Here is a 20677-nt window from a genome sequence, read left to right on the forward strand (position 1 = left end):
GGGGTTTTCCATTAGTAACAAGCCATGAATCAACTTTTGTGACAAGCATAGGCCTACTTTGTGACTTTTGAAAAGGGCAGTTTTTGCCTTCAATTTAGGCTCATTCAGCCCTGATGTCATGGAAATCTCTCATTTTCACACAGCACTTAGTAAACAGTCATATAATTATTTCAAAGTTAGTTTTGTTGGTACAAAATGAAACCTTATGATGTTATGACGACATGTTCAGAGGGGGACTTATTTCTTTTGAGGTGTTTATAATATGTGACATGATCTGGTCCATGGGGGCCAAAGTAGGCATTTTTGAAAATTGAGTTACAGTAATTATTACATTATACATAAAATAGGCTATCATTAATGAAAATACCAAAGGTCTAGCATACTTGATTCTAAAGTTATGAAGTTTTTAATGTCTAGTTTCTTATGTATTTTATTGTTTTTTACTCCATATTTTGACCTGTATCTCAGTTTCAAATTTGCTGCCTTTGGCCCCCATGGACCAGCTTGTGTCACTTATAGCCCAAACCCTTTCATAGACCTTCAAGTTTGAAAACGGTATAAATGTATAAGGGACGCACCATTAGACTTCATGGGGGTTAGGAAGATGGGGCAAGGCAAGTTTTTTTTATGCCAAAGGCGTATGCATGTTTTTTTTTTTCAATTTCATGCATTTTTACACAGTTAGGTGGGGAAGATTTTCTTTTTTTTTTTGTGTTGGTGGGGAAAGTTTTTTTCAAAACTTCCTAACCCCCCCTGAAGTCTAATGGTGCGTCCCTAAGCTGATGGGACACTGATTATCAGATAATTTTCACAAAATGCGCTGTTTCGTCAAAATAAACATAATATTGATGCAACTTTTATTTTTTCTTGAATTAGTAAATTGAATGTACCACAGTATGAAGGCAAAATATGACCATTCTTACACTTTAGCAGCAAAAATATGTGAATGTACCTTTAAATAAATTCTATAATATTGGTTACATGCAAGGTGCTTTTGTTATATACTCAATTTAGTTGAATATTCAAAGTTGTTTTTCACACAAGCATGCAGAAGAGCAAGTTATGAATACATATGGCTTCAAATACCTAAAATATCCATCCCACCTGTTATTCATTGGATCTTGTTTCTGAAATTTGAATACATATATCGAAAAAATGTTCATCTTGACTTACTTGGGTTTTCTGAGTTTTCTGACCTATTTATAAGCAAAACTATTATTTTTTAATTTCCTGGAAGTTACTAAATTTCATAAGATCTCGTGTTATTATGCCCAAAGTTTAATGTTTGAAGAAACATAATCTTAAAATCATTCAACTTTTCTGAGGAAATATGATCAAAACTTAATAATAACTGCTGAAATTCACACTACAAGAGCTTCCACAGTTATGATTTTCGCATGAAAATGTTGCACTAGCAACAAAGCCAACCATCTCTATGGTGTCAGGTGCACAATGCATGCTTATTAGTGTAGTCCCCAGAGGGGGTTCCCATGCACCGAGTGCTTTTTTTTTCTAACTTACATTTTTGTAATCCTGAAGGTGTCTAGTAAATGAATTTTGATGTTCCCAAAATTAAATATTGTCCCATGGGGTTCATTTGGCGCCATCTTGGATTCCGACAAAATTCAATTAAATTGACATAACTTTTGAACTAGACATCATAGGAAGACAAATGACCCCATTTTTCGGGATAATGTGGACATGAGCAATCAATTAAAAGGTTTATTTTCATGCTTTAAACATGTTGGATACATTAAAATGCAAAATATTATGTCCCATGGCGCGTTCATTTGGCGGCCATCTTGGATTCCGACAAAATTCAATGAAATTGACATAAGCTTTGAACTAGACATCATAGGAGGACAAATGACCCCATTTTTTGGGATAATATGGACATGAGCAATCAATTAAAAGGTTTATTTTTATGATTGAAACATGTTGGATACATTAAAATGCAAAATATTACTAAAAATAGTATCTTCTCTATTTGGTACATTGAGAAGGATATTTTGATGTTATTGATTTATTTACTATTTTCTCTTCTAGGTGCATGACTTAACTTATTATTAGCTAGAACTGGTGTCAGTGAACTAAAAATCGTAGCATAGTAATAGTGAAGTGGTGGATAATCATGCCAAAACGCATAAGGGTGATAAAGGTACCGAGTCAGACTCACTGCAGAAACGTCCACCTGTAAATTGTATTTTACATGTGAGTGGTATTGAGCATCTAGATTATCGCCGCTCAGTAAAGTAAGGGGCCCCGCCACTGACAAGCTGGCTCAGCTACATGACATTTGCGACAAAAGACACATTGAACCTCTTGATTCACCCTATCGCATGGATGATGTCTGTAATCACATTCCGGAGAGTCTTGCTGGTGCAGATTTATATAGAAACAATTGGATATCATCGAGGCTGCTACCAAAACTTTACTGAAAATCAATATCGTTTGAAATGTAGTGCAGGAACTAATGAATCTTCAACATCACAATCCTCTCGTAACCGTAAATTGCAATTATCAACTGTCATGCGACTGTTCCCTCCAGAATGTATCTTTTTAGAGTTTAGTTTTTTAGAAATTAAAGTGTCTGGAAAGACTGAGAGACGATCAAATTCCCAGTATTCAAGGACAAATACGGAACATTTAAGGAGCCTACTTGGAAACAGATTGACCCTCGGGCACTAGAACTAGGACTACATCGTCTACATAGCATGGTGCTAGGTGAGGACCTCTTTGCAAGAGAGGCAAATGAGAAGCTGAAGGTCCTACTTGGGAACCACATTATCCATGACTCGATCGCCTATGCCAAATTTCATCTAGGTGACAAAGGGTATATCACCAACAACCTGGTCTACAGCGGCAGCATCTCTGTCGCAGACGCGTGACTGGAAACTACCAAAGCACATACTGCTCTGCACTATCATCCGGCACCTCTACAGAAGCAAACAACTTGTCACTATTCTCAGTAAGCTGGATAGAACTGTGATACACTGAGACATATGACTTCGCCTTGGAACTTGAGACAGTGCTGGCCAAGGATCTTGATGAGGTTTCCACATCCCTTACTCCATGAGATCATTACCGGCGAGGAAAGGATGTGTTTCATCTCGAATGGGACAATCTAAACAGAACAATGACAAATATTCATGGGCCAAACGTGGTGAACAGCACTGGTGGGATAATGATACAAGATGTGAAACCCGCGTTTGATACCACTACTAACCAGGATCGGACTCTCCTCTCTCGAGCGTAGATATACCCGAGACCATGGCTTCTGTTCATATCTGTAGTCAAGTCGGGCCCAAATTTCCTGAGGGAACCGTGTTCACTCCGCCCATGATAAATAGCGAAATGTACTCAACATGCATCTCAAAGAATATCGTGTCTGGTCATTTACACGAGAAGCAGTAGGGAGAAGCAGCCTGTCCCAGGGTTTGGTGACTTCCTCTCAGCTACCGGTGTGAAACCCCAAAGAAAGTCAACTATCGACTATTTCACCCCTATCCATCACCCCTTCACCATCCAAGTGGGTCAGGAGTATGTCCTTGTCTTCATATGTGACATACTTCACAAGCATGGTAAAAGTGGAGGGGTCCTGTAAAGCGAGGTCGAGGGTCTCACGAGGAGTACATGTCTGTACAAGATTCAGCAAGGTCTTGGGGTTGGTGACCTCAACGCTTCTCCTCCTCAATGAATTGCTCAATTAACAAGCGCTTCATCGGCTTCACCGACTGTTTAGAGGCAGAACAGTGCTTTTGCATATGCCTTCCCTGTCAATACACTACGTAGGCAGCCACTGGTAATGAGATCAGCCACCAAACCCTGGGACAGGTTGCTTCTCCCAATAGCTTCCACAGATATGAACAGGGAGCGCGTGAGAGGAGAGTTCGATCCTGGTTTAGTTGTATCAAACCCGGGTTTCACATCTTGTATAATTATCACACCAGTGCTGTTCACAACATTCTAGCCATGGATATTCATCATTGTTTTGTTTAGATTGTCCCATACAAGATGAAACATGTCGTTTCCCTTGCTGGTAATGATCTGCGGAGTATTATGTGGAAACCTTATCAAGAGCCTTGGCCATCACTGTCTCTAGTTGCATGTCTCACAGTGACCCAGCTTACTGAAGATAGTGGTGAGTTGTTTGCTTCCATAGAGGTGCCCGATACTAGTGCAGCATCTGCTTTGGTAGTTTGGTAGAAGAAACAGGGCCACATCCTTATACTTATCTTTGAACCCCAGCTTATATGAATACGTCACCGCGTCTTCGACAGAGATGATGGCGCAGTAGACCAGGTTGTAGGTGATATAGCCTTTGTCACCCGGATAAAACTTGGCAAAAGTGATCGAGTCATGAATATTATGGTTCTCAAGTCGGACCTTCAGCTTGTCACTTCTGTACTCTGGATTGGGGAAGCCACTTCTTTCAAACTCTTGTATGATTGTACAGAAGACTCAGCGATGTAAGTAACATAACCCCCTTCTGCCCAACAACTCGGTCGTGAATGAAATCAAGGACAGCAGTGAATGCCAGCAAATGTACAGCAGCTTTACGATCCTGCTCTGTTTCAATTGTCGCTTTCGCTTCATCACGCAGGTAAGTTGTGTACTTCGTGTTGAAAGAATCGCGACAGGAATAGTGGAAATTCGCCTCTCTTGCTATGTAGACGAAGTAGGCCTAGTTCTAGTGCCCGAGGCTCAATCTGTTTCCAATTATGCTCCTTAAATGCTCCGTCTTTGTCCTTGAATGCTGGGAATTTGATGCATCTCTCAGTCTTTCCAGACACTTTCATTTCCAGTCTTTCACAAAAGATACATTTTGGAGGGAACAGCCGCATGACAGTTGATAATTGTAATTTACGGTTACAAGAGGATTGTGATGTTGAAGATTCATTAGTTCCTGCACTACATTTCAAACGATAATGATTTTCAGTAAAGTTTTGGTAGCAGCCTCGATGATAATTGTTTCTATATAGATCTGCACCAGCAAGACTCTCCGAATGTGATTACAGACATCATCCATGTGATAGGGTGAATCATGAGTTTCAATGTGTCTTTTGTCGCAAATGTCATGTAGCTGAGCCAGCTTGTCAGTGGCGGAGCCCCTTACTTTACTGAGCGGCGTATAATCTAGATGCTCAATACCACTCACATGTAAAATACAATTTACAGGTGGACGTTTCTGCAGTGAGTCGGACTCGGTACCTTTATCACCCTTGCGTTTTGGCATGATTATTCACCACTTCACTATTACTATGCTACGATTTTTAGTTCACTAACACCAGTTCTAGCTAATAATAAGCTTAGTCATGCACCTAGAAGAGAAAATAGTAAATAAATCAATAACATCAAAATATCCTTCTCAATGTACCAAAAAGAGCTCCCATGTAGACGAGTATGCCTTGAAGATACTATTTGTAGTAATATTTTGCATTTTAATGTATCCAACATGAAAATAACCCTTTTTATTGATTGCTCATGTCCACATTACCCCGAAAAATGGGGTCATTTGTCTTCCTATGATGTCTAGTTCAAAAGTTATGTCAATTTCATTGAATTTTGTCGGAATCCAAGATGGCCGCCAAATGAACGCCATGGGACATAATATTTTGCATTTTAATGTATCCAACATGTTTAAATCATGAAAATAAACCTTTTAATTGATTGCTCATGTCCACATTATCCCGAAAAATGGGGTCATTTGTCTTCCTATGATGTCTAGTTCAAAAGTTATGTCAATTTAATTGAATTTTGTCGGAATCCAAGATGGCCGCCAAATGAACCCCATGGGACAATATTTAATTTTGGGAACATCAAAATTCATTTACTAGACACCTTCAGGATTACAAAAATGTAAGTTAGAAAAAAAAAGCACTCGGTGCATGGGAACCCCCTCTGGGGACTACACTATATATACAGCTACTTATTAAGTAAAATTAAGTAAAAAAAGTTTTTTGTAGGATATTTTTGTGCCAAACATTGGTATAACACTGGATAATAATTGGTAAACAAAAGATAAGTCATCAAAGCTGAAACCAGAACCTTTCCATTTGATTTTGACACAAAAATCAGTGATAAAATATCACTTTTTTGTTTGTTTTATTTCTTCTTTAACCTGGGACACTCAATCAGTTGAAAACACAATTAATCATCTGTTCTTCCTTGAGGCCCAGGGAAAATACATGGATAGGTTATACAGATGCCTATAGACAAGTGGGTACTAATAAGGGGGAGGATGCAACGCACTGAAGAGTCTATTGTTCTATTGTGTCCGATTTGAGTGCTGACATATTGGAAAATGTTGCCAATCAATATTAATGAAGTCATAATAATGGGTCTAGTTCAGTAGTTGGTCTAAATAAAGTTATGACTCTCTTGTACACACACATAGATTTGTTCTTGGAACTCTAACTTTCCAAAAAAGCAACAAATCAATAATGGGCAATGAAGTTGACACAAGTGATATAATATGTCTATCAACACTCATGAATCACACAGGATATAATCCAATTCCTTCCACATTCACTGTAAACCAAAATAGTCTTGACTCCATGTACATAGTTCAATAACCCCAATATTTAACTATCAATTGTCCAAATTTGACCTCAAGTTGTGGAGTATGAGATTTTGTACCCAGACATTCAAAGGTCATTCTATGAGTGTGCAAGCATATTGGGGGTTAAAGAACTGTGTTATTATAGATGAGGATGTTTGAGTTGAGTGATTGATGCATACGTTATATCAGCACCTGTTTACACATATTATACATACCTGGGTCTCCCACACTGTGGGCATCCTCAAAAGAGCCATAGAAATTCACCTGAAAGACACGGAAATACAACACTGAGTGTGAATTCTATCAAATTCCATCTCGTCAATAAATATGTGTGGATTTTGTTATGAAATATTTTCCTTTTTTCAATGAATTTGAAGGTATAGTTACATTTTATGATGCTCATATTTCATTTGATAGGTGCAATAAGTTAATGTTAGTTTTTAATATCGATCATTTGAAGAATTAGAAGACAGCACTAAGCAAATATACAGGGAGTTAATAAAAATCTTCTCCACCTTCACCCTGCTCAAATATTACTTTGAATACAATATAATGCAAATTCTAATATACACTCATAAATTGTATTTGCATTCATAATTACACTATTAATTGGGTTATTCCATTTAAAATCCACACCCTACCCCTGTGGAAGATTTTGGAAATATCCTCCACAGGGGAGTATGTTTTTCAAATGTACCTGTTCAAGGTTAATCAATTTTGAAACCCATACTCCCCTATATTATATACATATATCTCCCACAACTGGATTAAATATTTCAAATAGAAGGTATCTAATTGTTGATTCTATTCAAAACTCATACTCCCGCCATGTGGATGTTTCCATTGTTGCAACAGACTGAAGTGATGGAAGGATGATATGACGGGTGTTCATAGGCAGATAATGGATGTACGAGGGGGTATCCAAAAGTTTTTGACATCACATGAAGTGAAAGAGCTATACCGATGAAATTTTGTCAGTGTAATCACTGGTCCTTATGTACATTATGGTCCAAAAATGTGACCCATCACATCGAAACATGGCAGTTGTCGTCAAAAATGAATTTGTTGAATTCTTTACCAGACTAAAGGACTGCTTTTAAGCTTTAAATTGACACCTCTTTCATTGACGTCGCATGTAGAATGGTGATTTGATGTGACAAATAGAATTCAAATTCCATATTATCATCTTTATTTTCCTTGCACATTTTCTTCATTATCTTTAAATGTTGGTTTCCGACAACTGCCGTGTTTCGATGTGATGGGTCACAAATGGTCTCATAAGTATGTTTACTTAATTCTTTACAGGTGGCACTAGATGGGCAGTAGGCGCATCACCTGCAATATGGTGACAATTGAGGCACGCATCATGATTAAGTTCCTGCATTTGAAGGGTTAGGCCTACAATGCTCAGAAAATCTATGATGAAATTAAAGCAATCTACGGTGATGATTGCCCATCATATGGCACTATTGCTTTTTTTTAAAGGAATTTCCAAACTGGCCACATGTCCCTCACAGATGAGCCAAGAAGTGGACGTCCATCACTTACGGATGATGCGGCCACAGTGAAAAAACTCAAGGAAGTGAAGGATCTTATCACGAAAAGGTTATGCGCCTACTTCCCATCTAGCGCCACCTGTGAAGAAAGTAAACATACTATGAGACCATTTTTGGACCATGTACATAAGGACCAGTGATTACACTGACAAAATTTCATCGGTATAGCTCTTTCACTTCTGTGTGATGTCAAAAACTTTTGGATACCCCCTCGTATACATGGTGATGAGGCTGGCCTGGCCCACTTGGTTTTGGGTCCTTTGTGGCCCCCTCTACCTGGGGGTGTTCATAGGCAGAGTGGATATACACATGGTGATGAGGCTGGCCTGGCCCACTTGGTTTCGGGTCATTTGAGGCCCCCTCTACCCTGGGGGTGTTCATAGGCAGATTGGATATACACATGGTGATGAGGCTGGCCTGTCCCACTTGGTTTCGGGTCACTTGAGGCCCCCTCTACCCTGGGGGTGTTCATCGGCAGATTGGATATACACATGGTGATGAGGCTGGCCTGACCCACTTGGTTTCGGTCATTTGTGGCCCCCTCTACCTGGGGGTATTCATAGGCAGATTGGATACACATGGTGATGAGGCTGGCCTGGCCCACTTGGTTAATTTGGGTCCTTTGTGGCCCCCTCTACCCTGGAGGTGTTCATAGGCAGATTGGATATACACATGGTGATGAGGCTGGCCTGGCCCACTTGGTTTCGGGTCCTTTGTGGCCCCCTCTACCTGGGGGTGTTCATAGGCAGATTGGATACACATGATGATGAGGCTGGCCTGACCCACTTGGTTTCGGGTCCTTTGTGGCCCCCTCTACCTGGGGGTGTTCATAGGCAGATTGGATATACACATGGTGATGAGGCTGGCCTGGCCCACTTGGTTTCGGGTCCTTTGTGGCCCCCTCTACCTGGGGGTGTTCGTAGGCAGAGTGGATATACACATGGTGATGAGGCTGGCCTGGCCCACATAGTTTCGGGTCCTTTGAGGCCCCCTCTACTCTGGGGGTGTTCATAGGCAGATTGGATATACACATGGTGATGAGGCTGGCCTGACCCACTTGGTTTCGGGTCATTTGAGGCCCCCTCTACCTGGGGGTGTTCATAGGCAGATTGGATATACACATGGTGATGAGGCTGGCCTGGCCCACTTGGTTTGGGTCCTTTGGGCCCCTCTACCTGGGGGTGTTCATAGGCAGATTGGATATACACATGGTGATGAGGCTGGCCTGACCCACTTGCTTTCGGGTCCTTTGTGGCCCCCTCTACCTGGGGGTGTTCATAGCCAGATTGGATATACACATGGTGATGAGGCTGGCCTGACCCACTTGGTTTCGGGTCCTTTGTGGCCCCTCTACCTGGGGGTGTTCATAGGCAGATTGGATATACACATGGTGATGAGGCTGGCCTGACCCACTTGGTTTCGGGTCATTTGTGGCCCCCTCTACCTGGGGGTGTTCATAGGCAGATTGGATATACACATGGTGATGAGGCTGGCCTGACCCACTTGGTTTCGGGTCATTTGAGGCCCCCTCTACCCTGGGGTGTTCATAGGCAGATTGGATATACACATGGTGATGAGGCTGGCCTGACCCACTTGGTTTCGGGTCATTTGAGGCCCCCTCTACCCTGGGGGTGTTCATCGGCAGATTGGATATACACATGGTGATGAGGCTGGCCTGACCCATTTGGTCTTGGATCCTTTGAGGACCCCCCCCCCCTCTACATAGGCTTAACAATAGAAAGAAAGAAACAAATTGTGGGATAGGCTTTTACGAAGAAAGAAACCTTACCCTAATTTTTGGACCAGTGAACCCTTTATTTTTGGACTAGCAAACCTTTTTCTGAACCAGAAATTTTTATTATTCAACTAGCGAAACAACAGGCTAGACTAGCGGGCGGTCCCCATATATTTACAGTGTATTGTACTGTAAAATTTATATTAACATTACTTTTTTGACGCTATATCTTCACCAAGCTGGCGGCACACTTTTACTTAGCCTTTTGTGCAATCTGTAATAAACATCTACACACTTTACCCTTAGGCTGTTTAACAATGGTTCATATCTTTACAGCACACAATTTCTTGTAACAAATATCCCTTCAGTTATTAGTGTTCATTTGCCTCTATTTTTCTGAGACAGATGCCTTAAACTTAAAGCCATATTGTAACATTTCCATAAGAAATAGAATTGTATTTTTTCCATAAAATGTTAGTTTTCACTGTCAGATATGTTCTCTTTTAGTTTTGGCCCAAACAGACAAGGCAATACAAAGAAAATCACTATTTTATACCAGCGCATGTTGTTAATAATAATAATAATAATAATAATGCTTTTTATACTAATAATAACAATAACAATAATAATAATAATGCATTTCGCTTGAAAGCTTTTTTAGCCATAGGGGTGCAGGGGATAGTATCTTCAATCAGGGATGTCCCGGTTGTGTAATTAAAAACACACAAAAATTAATGTCCCTGGAAGTGAGCGAGTTTGGGTGTGCTGAGCAAGTTTGGCACACACACCCCCCGATGGATACCCCCATTCACAGCCACACTTGTGATGCCATAAGGTCTTTTTAATTGGGACCACGTAACAAGCTAATAAGGGTAAAATTACTCAATGTTGGGATAGTTGGTCCATAAGGACACTTGTTAGTGCTGACATAATACCTTAATAGAGTACATGTACACAAAATGTAATAGAAAATTTTGTTACATGCACCCCTACACACATAATACAAACAGACAGATTTTTGACTGGTATAATCAAAGATGGACATAAAAAAACTAGTTTGTGTCTAACATTCCTGACACTCCTTCCTAGTGCACCACTAATTACAGACCTTTGGAGTTTGATCGATAAGAACTTTTATTATAAATATCCCCATGTAGATATTTTGTTCAAAACATCTGACTGGACCTTTAATTATAACTGTAAAGTAAATTCTTAAACACTTGAGAACATTCCTGCAATCTTATTGGTTCTTACCCATGTGGTATGACATGATATCACATGGGTCAGTGCATGTGCATCGACGCGATACTCGTACTTGCTATTTGAACCAATCGGAGGCGCATAGCAACAACAGGACTGATCGATTTTAAGCCCTAGGTATAATTCCTTGCAAACTGTAGGATTTAATTTGATTAAAATTTGTAATACTTATGATATTTTTTATTTGAATTGAAGTGTTTAAGAATGAGAATAAAGGTATTGTTTTTAGCCGCTGTCGTGAATCTATCGTCTCATATAACATGGGTGACATCATTATTTTTGGCGTAAAACAACGAGGCGAATGAGACGATATATGCACTCCAGCAGCTAAAAACAATACCTTTATTCTCTAAATATTTTGGCCCACTATCTGTGAATGTCTCATCACATGCTGTCTAATATGTATGGCATTCTCTAGCCCATCAAGATAGCTTCTGATATCATTCAGCATGGTGTCTCATTCAGTCAGTTGACCTTATTTTGTGGACTACAAGTTTTTTATCAACAAATGCAAAGGTCATTCTATGTGTGCATACACATACTGGTTTAAGAGCTGTGTGCGAGTAGATGAGCATGTTTAAGATCCTTGTGTATCATACTGGTGATGTCCCACAGATTGCAAGCAAATCAAATGGAGCCCTCATTACTCTTCTATTTTGCCACTGACCTTATCAAATTACACAGTCAATAAAATGGTCTCACTTCTAATGACATAATATAGTTCAACCCCTATATTAGACCAATTTCCAAGAGAAATGAAGAAATCTAATCTAACGCTTGCAAAAAGGTCACAAAAACAAGTATTTCAGATAACTGTTTTGAGACTTTCTCCAAGGATGTTCTTATTTAATAGCATAAATAGTCTGACATCTCTATCAATAAAAAAAACCATCTGCAGTAGACATGGTGGACAGTAAACCCAATACTTCAATACTCAGTTTATCTATCCATAATCCATATGCTATCTACACTAGGCAGCATACAACCTAATAATATTAGGTTGTACAATATATTAGTAATATACAATCTAATACTAATATAGTTCTATACTCAGTTATCTATACATAATCCATACGCTATCTACAGTAGACAGCAAACAATCTAATACTAATATAGTTCTATACTTAGAGAATAAAGGTATTGGTTTTAGCCACTGGAGTGCATCTATCGTCTCATATAACACGGGCGACATCATTATTTTAAGTAACACAACGAGGCGAAGCCAAGTTGTTTTACGCCAAAAATAATGATGTCGCCCATGTTATATGAGACGATAGATGCATGACAGCGGTTAAAAACAATATGTTTATTCTCATTCTTAAACTCTTCAATTCAAATAGAAATATCATAAGGAAACTACCTAGGGCTTAAAATCGATCAGTCCCGTTGTTGCTATGCGCCTCCCGATTGGTTCATATAGCGAGCACGCATATCGCGTTGATGCACACGCGCTGACCCGTGTGATATCGTGTCATATCACATGGGTAAGAACCAATGAGATTGCAGGAATGTTCTCAAGTGTTTAAGAATCAGTTATCTATACATAACCCATATGCCATCTACAGTAGACAGCAAACAACCTAATACTAATATAGTGCTATACTCAGTTATCTATCCATAATCTATATGCTATCTACAGTAGACAGTTGTGGTTTGAACCCTGGACTACCATGGTTGCCAGCCACATGACCGGGGCACACCGTCATCATCCCTATATCTTCGTGTTAAAAATTGCTGTGATAGTACGATGAATCCTCACGTTTTTCAACAACTACGCATGGTGATTTTATTCGAGATATGCCGTGCAACTCAGGCTAAGCATACAATTTGAGATTTTGAGCGCCTGCCACACTGTTTCTATTCTATATGTTTTACGATTTTCGCATGATCAATATATATGGCTGGCCGTAACCGCCACAACGTGGAGCTGCTACGCGTAGCTTACTTTTCGCTTCGCGGAGCTAAATTGACCAATCATGTTAGATCTTTTCATTACGCGGAGCCAGTGGATGCTTCCTCGTTCCAGAGAGAGAAACTTCTTGCCAAAATTAATGTTTACTATGGGGATTTTAAATGAATCGATTGTAAATAAACCACGACCAGTTGTACAGGATCAATACCATTGTTTGATTAGTGTATAGTCAATGTTACCTTGCATGCATGCCCTTACCAAACAAAACTGCATAATATGCAGTCTTTATGCAGTCAAAGACAAATGACTACTTAATCATGCAGTTCTACCATGTAGTTATGTCTTCGACTGCATAGAAAGCAGTCGAAGACATTTCAAATAGGCAATCACTGTAAATTATGCAGTCCTATGCAGTCAAGCTTGGGAAAACAAGTAGTCAAAGACAAATTCAAAATTATGCAGTCCTATGGAAGGCAAATTATGCAGTCGAGAGCTAATTTGCATACATGTCACATGATCACCAACTGCCATTTCAAATTTGCTGTTGGATTCAAGGCAGTTACAAGCTGTAAGAAGATGGTGGATGTTTTGGGCACTATTTTACATAATTCAGACATTTTAAAGGAAATTCCACATTACAGATTACTACAATGACTGTATAAACAGGTAAATTTGAGGCTTACAGATTTTCACTGCATGTAGATGAGTAGACATGTATAAGCTTAAGATTTATGCTCTACATGATTACTGCAAACCTGTTGAATTTTGCAGTCAAGCACTTGTACATCAGAGATGTATCATGTATTCAAAATTAGTTTTAGTGGCAACCTAGATTTGTATAGCAGAACAGTTTGGTTCATTATAATTATGCTGACATGTACATGTATTATGACAATAATTAATGTGGTACAGGGATAATTAATGTACTGGGGATCTCTGTCTTATTTTGGCAGGCTGAAAGGTGGGAGCAATAAGGTTTATATTGGTTCATCAAGATGTTGGTTCTAAACTTTTTTGGCAGACAATTTTTAAGAGCCATGACTTTATGCATGGTGCCAAATGGTCATCCTATTTCTTTGGGACTGTTGTTTTCAACTTTTTGTCACAGTGAGTGGCCCAAACTGCCATCCTGCAAATGTCACAATGGTAAACACATGGAAAACCCAATTAATGAGTATAAAGGGTATTCATGAGTAGTTATGTAACAGGGCATAATTATAGCAATGGGTTTACACTGTTTTTAATGTAATTGCCCTTTGCATGTAGAGGTTATGCCGTTCCACTGAAATGCACATTGATCATGATCATAAAGACCTGGATTGTAATCGGGTCCGTACGAGTGGGGGGGGGGGGTGCACACCCGCTGCATACGGGCCTGATTCTAATTACAATTTTAATTCCCCCATAGAATCAAAAACATGGAAATAGCTAGTGTTACCCTGTGAATATTTAATTTGGCTAAAAATGGACAGAGATCCTTCCTAATAGTTATCATTATTATTATTATTTCAACATTTTTGGTAAAGAATGACAAAATTCTAAAAGGCATAATATGGACATGTCGACTAATGAAGGCATAGCTATGCAGTCGACCAATGAAGGCATAGCTATGCAGTCGGCCAATGAAGGCATAGCTATGCAGTCGACCAATGAAGGCATAGCTATGCAGTCGACCAATGAAGGCATAGCTATGCAGTCGGCCAATGAAGGCATAGCTATGCAGTCGACCAATGAAGGCATAGCTAATTTGCATATTAACTTTGCTGTGGGAAGGCATAGCGACTGCAAATAAGCCTTCTCAAGGCATATATCCTGTCTTTGAAGGCATAATATGGACATGTCGATGCATATGAAGATCATTTCGACTACTTAAACCGACTACATAAAATAACTGCATCTACGACTGCATAGAAACTGCATAGCGAAGGCATTCACTTTGGTAAGGGTGTGTAATGTGTGTGGCGTGTTTGTTTGTTTGTTTGTCTACTGTGTCAGGCCAGGATCACTGACACCCACGGTACTGATACTCTCATACTATCACGGTGATCATATTGTTGAATGTTGTTGACTTAAAAATAATCATGATGCAGTCATGTCTACAGTAGAACTCACCACGACCTTTGAAGGATTTAAACCCTATTAAAAGCTATTAAACCAAGATAACACTCAATGAAAACGGCTCAACTATGTTACATCAGATCTTCTCTGGTTAAATACACACTGCACTTGTGTCTGTTTTACCTGTGCAATGAGCAATGAGCTGGTATTATAGTTTCAGTTGGGTGAACGATTATAAAGCGAACGCAAGGTAACAATACTGTGGGCTTTTGTTTACGAAATGAGACAATAGTCTGCTTATTGTTAACCAGCGTGCTTGAAAATGAGAAGCTTAATGACTTAACACGGTTTAGAAATAATTTCTTCATATTTTTTGGTACAAAAGTACCAATATTTCCAAACACCTAAATTAGCTAAAAATTTAGGACATGTTACAAAACTATATTTTCTAGAATTTCAGAGAATACTTTAAATATTGGCGGTTATTTTTTACACAGTAGTGACGTCAACTAGGCAATGGCCTATACTTCTAACATACACTATTTGTAGAGGTCACGCGTCAATGGTGAGCGCACTGAGTATTGTGTATAGGAAAACGGACAGTAACTACAGTATGTATGGCCTACTATACTAGTATATAAAGTAAATCCGAACTGGTTTGCAGTTTGCTGAAGGTCGAATTCCGCAGGGACACCGCGCAAGTTATACAAATTAGCTCCCGGCGATACACTGCAGATCGCAGAACTGTGTGCATAGTTTACCACCACTCTGCCTAGCTATATAATTATGTACAATACTGTATGAGTTTCTTATGAGTGCATGTCCATCTTAATAGTCAGTTCGTACTTTTCATAAACTACTTTTTGAATCATAACTTTCGTGACCGAGGATATCTTGCAACTACGTGGCGCTTCGTCTGGCAAATTCTTAATGAATAAATTAAGCTTCACGTAATGAGTAAGTCGTACTTAATTAGTCAGTTTTACCTCCGAGTAATGAAAAACTCTAACATGATCATGATTGGTCAATTTGGCTCCACGGAGCAAAAAGTCAGCTACGCCAGTAGCAGCTCCACGTTATGGCGGTTGCGACCTACCATATCAGTATCCCATATGATATTTCTATTGCAAGAAAATTTTATTTCTTGTCAGGTTTTATCTTAAATACACTAACTGGAAATTAAATACACTAATTAGTGAGGACCGGTATTTTGCTGTGGATATGTTTAACTGCAATTTGCGGGTAAAAAATTTGAAATCCTGAGTAAAAATTTTGATCATATTCAACTCTTTGAGAAAAATTTATATAAAAGAATGCATGTAAAATCCAGCTGCAATACAATGTACATTATTGACACACTATCACTCTCTTTATCTACGGCAATAATAGAATATCGATTTCAATCGAATTGAATACGATGCTCAGTTTTGAGTTTGTAGTTGACTACTAAGCGACCTAAGCGATCGATTGCTAGCCAATCAGATAGAACTCCTTTTCTTGCGCTCGGTGAAATACCAGTCGCCCGTCGCTCACCAACGGAGTATTAAATTTATATTTATCGAATAGGAAGTCGACACTGTGCGGGGATAACATGCTATGGGGGTGTTGCTTGGCCAGCTAAGTTTTTTGTGCCCATGTGTGTTAGCATGATGATGCAAACAGATCATGTGGAATACCGGTGCTTGCTGTTGCTTGGTGCATTGAGGGTTTTTGATGACTGCCAGGGTTAGGGAAATATAGGAGGAGCTGGAATTGAGGTGTTATTAACCCTAACATCCCATGTGCTTTTTTTGATGAAGGGAAGGAAAGGAAGGAAGAAAGAAAGAGAAAGAAAGAGAAAATTGCTTTCTCAGGTGCGCTTTTGAACCACTGTCCTAACATACCTGTATAATAGGCCTACCTTTTATAAACAATTTAAGGTGACCCTCCTGACCTTTGCTAGCACTTTCAGATGTATAAAGAATGGTTCACAAGTTGAAAGTAGCCCACATATATCTATGCTTCAAATTGATATCCACACTGTCCACTATCATGAATTAGATCCCTATAACCTGTACTATATCTGACTGAGTGATATCAGATCCTGTGTAGCAATTTTTTCTCTATTGGTAAACAAGGTAATTGTATTTATTCATAATTGACCTAATTCCCATATGAACACCAACAGAAACCAATGGAGTAGATCTAACTATTTGTGCAGGGGCCCAATATGGGTCAGCTATGGCTGAAATCTTTACATCCCTAGCCATACACATGCTAAAGCCAAGACACCTTTTTGTTTATGTTCACAGCTTACATTTGTGTGGAACTTATCTTCTCCCCCTTGCAATGTTGTACAGCCACAGTAGCATAGCCAGCATTTTGGTGTGAGGGGCAAAGCAAAACGTTTGTCCCCATTTGACAATATTTTGTCCCATATTTAGTCATTTTAAGGACACTTTACTCTTTGCCATCCCCATTTTTTTCCTAAAAGTTTTTTTTTTGGGGGGGGGGGCAGTTCTCCCCGGCTAGCTGGCTACACCACTGCATGAAAGCTGCTGAACATTAATTTACATTATTTGCATAACAAATTCAAACTTCAATAGCTTTGTTAAAATCTTCCATTGGAATAATTTGTGTGTATGTCTTGTGGTGTCATGGATACCTTTTTAATGCCAATTTTACTTTTTATTTTATTATTCATTTTTCCCAGTTTCTTGGAAAAACAAATCTACAAAAGTAGACTAAATAATTTAATAGATTGTGTTCTTAGGAGAAATAGAATGTTGCTGTGGCCATGAAGTACAAACATTTACACTTGTGAACTAGACTTTATTTTTCCCATGGCAAACAAAAAATACACAGATTATACAGAGCAAGTATAAATATTGAAAGATAAATAATTATTTGAACCGTTTTTGAGATATTGATAATTGTCTGTATTAGAATCTAGTCCATCATTTTGTGAAAAAAATGAAGAGTTCGGATGCAAAACCCAATAAATGCTATCTTCAAAACTTTTGAGTTTATTTGTCTTTTTTCTGATGTTCTAATGCCATTATACAAGTGTCTACCCCTTCTAAAGATACCAAAAAAATAGTGCCATCATTGTTCACCTTTTCTTTCAAATGACTAGTTTACATGCCATTAAACAACCATGAAATTGACACAATGCATACTTGATCAGTTACATTTTGTGCCTACAGACAGCAAAACAAATTAAGTACAGCTATGTTCACCACTGTATATCCTAAACAAACAAAGACAAATATGTCAAAATTAAAACCAGCAGCCAATGAATACCTGTACCCTTTAGCTCTGATTTAAGACCTCGCTTGTTGAAATCGGTTGAGAATTAAAGAAATAGAGATCAAAAATCTAAGGAAGGAACAAACTCAAAAGTTGCATTTTAAAGTCCCAATCAATGGAGCGCATGGCACCCCCAGTTCTCTTGTTCAAGAATGCTTTGTGTACAAATCATTAGCAATTTGCAACATTTGAATTTACATCTTCCTTGAGATTTTGGATCACTGTGTCTTTATTTCTTGTCTGATTTCAACAAATGAGGTTTTAGCTCGCATTTTAAACTGAGATGCAGTTATTAGCTGCTGATTTTAATTATATGACATATCTGTCTTTGTTTAGGATTATAATAGGGTGAAATAACTGGTACTTTAATTCTTTTACTATCTGTATGTATAATGTCATCGGTTTTGGCATCTGAAATCTTCAAATATAACAGGGCAATTTGTCACAAGTGTTCCCTCCTAAAGGAGCAAAAATAACCTTCAATCACTTGAATATTTCATTTGCTATACACATAATGGCTGTAAGCAAATCATCACTTACTGAAGACATCTTGACACTACAGTTCAGAATGAAATACTGCCCTCATATTATACATGACCAATGCACTTAGCCGACTTGTTGTAGAGAAGGTATAAGCAGTCACATATTATATACACTGTCGGGGACGGGTCAGTGTGAACATTAACACATCCTTGCTGACCAGCTTTGTTCCCAAGATACCCTCAGCAAAAGACCACAACAACGTAATACAGAACTGCTAACCCTGTCCAATTCTTATATTATGAACTTTATATCTTGGGGTGTGATCCCATACATCATTCTATCATTATGCTTGGGAATATTCTGTAGTGTAAAGCTCACTGTCACATGTAGATGTCAATGAATTTTGCTGGCGATACCAATTTGGAGGAAAATATGGCAGCAGATGAAAATTTTGTGTGATTCTGTTTCACTTGGGTATGATAAATGTGCCCATCCACCACAAACTGGTCGTAAAGTTGGCATTTTCTATTTTGAGATACAATCAAAAACAGTATTGGATTTCTATGTAAAATGTACTAGGAATTTGACCTTTGATGAACCATAACTTCACTTCTAGATGTCTGATGAAGCTGGTTGAGGTGTCATTGTAAAGCTGAAAGTGCATTCTTTCAAAATCTGCAATAAACAGAAAATGATCTAGAGCCGACTTTACTACCACTTCGTGGTGGATGGTCACAAATATTTGGTTTAGGAAGGGATCCCAATTATCTCTAGATTAGATATATATACAGATTATCTGTAGTCTGAGAACTGTGGTCTCACCATGAATAATTAAGTTCCTCAACTGGAGATAATCAGTATCCTATCCAAACTCACCTATCAACTAATAATCTTTTACCAACCATTACCCATTAGTGTACATAATTGCATTTGTAATAAGTGAGTTTATACCTTTCCCATTGTATCCAGGAATCCCTGGTCAATACCCAGGCTGTGCCAAGACACGTCTGCTACTTGATGAGACACGAAACCAAGCATGAACACAACCAGCTTCTCAGTCCCCTGCATATTGTATAACAAAAAGTAAATTTGATCAAAAGAATGATCAATGAGATAGTGACCAGAGAGTGGACTAACTCAATCAGTGTCATATGATAGCATCTAAACACTTACAACGTGAGAGAAATTGATGATGATGTTCATCTACAGGTTTTTACTATGGGGGAGGGGGTCTTCTTATTTCATAAAAATGCACATCTATTCTTAGATTAGGCAAACCAAAAACTAAGAATATTTCAAACTGTCAAAAGAAATTAATATAAAGTCTATGGTGAAACAACAATGACATCTACATCAATCACTATGATGTCATCTTTGTTTGTGTTCTGTGTAAAGTGGTACATAGGTAACACAAAATCAAACCTGACAGACACGGGCGTATATCGCGAACGGTGACCACCTCAACTTTCCAATAGGTGTGGGTGATGTCGCTTCTAAAATAAATACAGTTTGTAATATTTTTGTAATTTATTTTGTTTTCCTGGTGATTTACAGAACTAAGTGGAAGATAAATAATTTTATATGAGTTATATAAAACAAATATTGAATGTTTTAATGTGAACTATTCAACTCGGCCAAAGCCTTGTTGAATGGACCAGTCCATATTTCTTACCATTGTACTCATAAACATTCAATATTTGTATACTGTATCTAGGCCCAAGATTCCAAACTATATATCTCCCACTTTTCGAGCCACAAGCATTAATTAAAGGCGAAAAAATCTTTTAGGTTCAGATGGCAATCAATTCCACACATGGTAAAAT

The 20677-nt window shown here is 38.6% G+C and overlaps 1 protein-coding gene across 1 annotated transcript in view; it reads right to left on the reverse strand.

Moving 5' to 3' along the window:
* LOC140167777 (phosphatidylinositol-glycan-specific phospholipase D-like) overlaps positions 1 to 20677 on the reverse strand; it is a 144953-nt gene that overhangs the window by 42459 nt on the left and 81817 nt on the right. Inside the window, 2 exon segments of the mRNA XM_072191068.1 lie at positions 6778 to 6826; positions 19806 to 19916. Of these exon segments, the coding sequence (XP_072047169.1) occupies positions 6778 to 6826; positions 19806 to 19916 (160 nt within the window).

The sequence above is a fragment of the Amphiura filiformis genome, chromosome 13, assembly GCF_039555335.1.
Source record: "Amphiura filiformis chromosome 13, Afil_fr2py, whole genome shotgun sequence".
Classification (NCBI taxonomy): Eukaryota; Metazoa; Echinodermata; class Ophiuroidea; order Amphilepidida; family Amphiuridae; genus Amphiura; species Amphiura filiformis.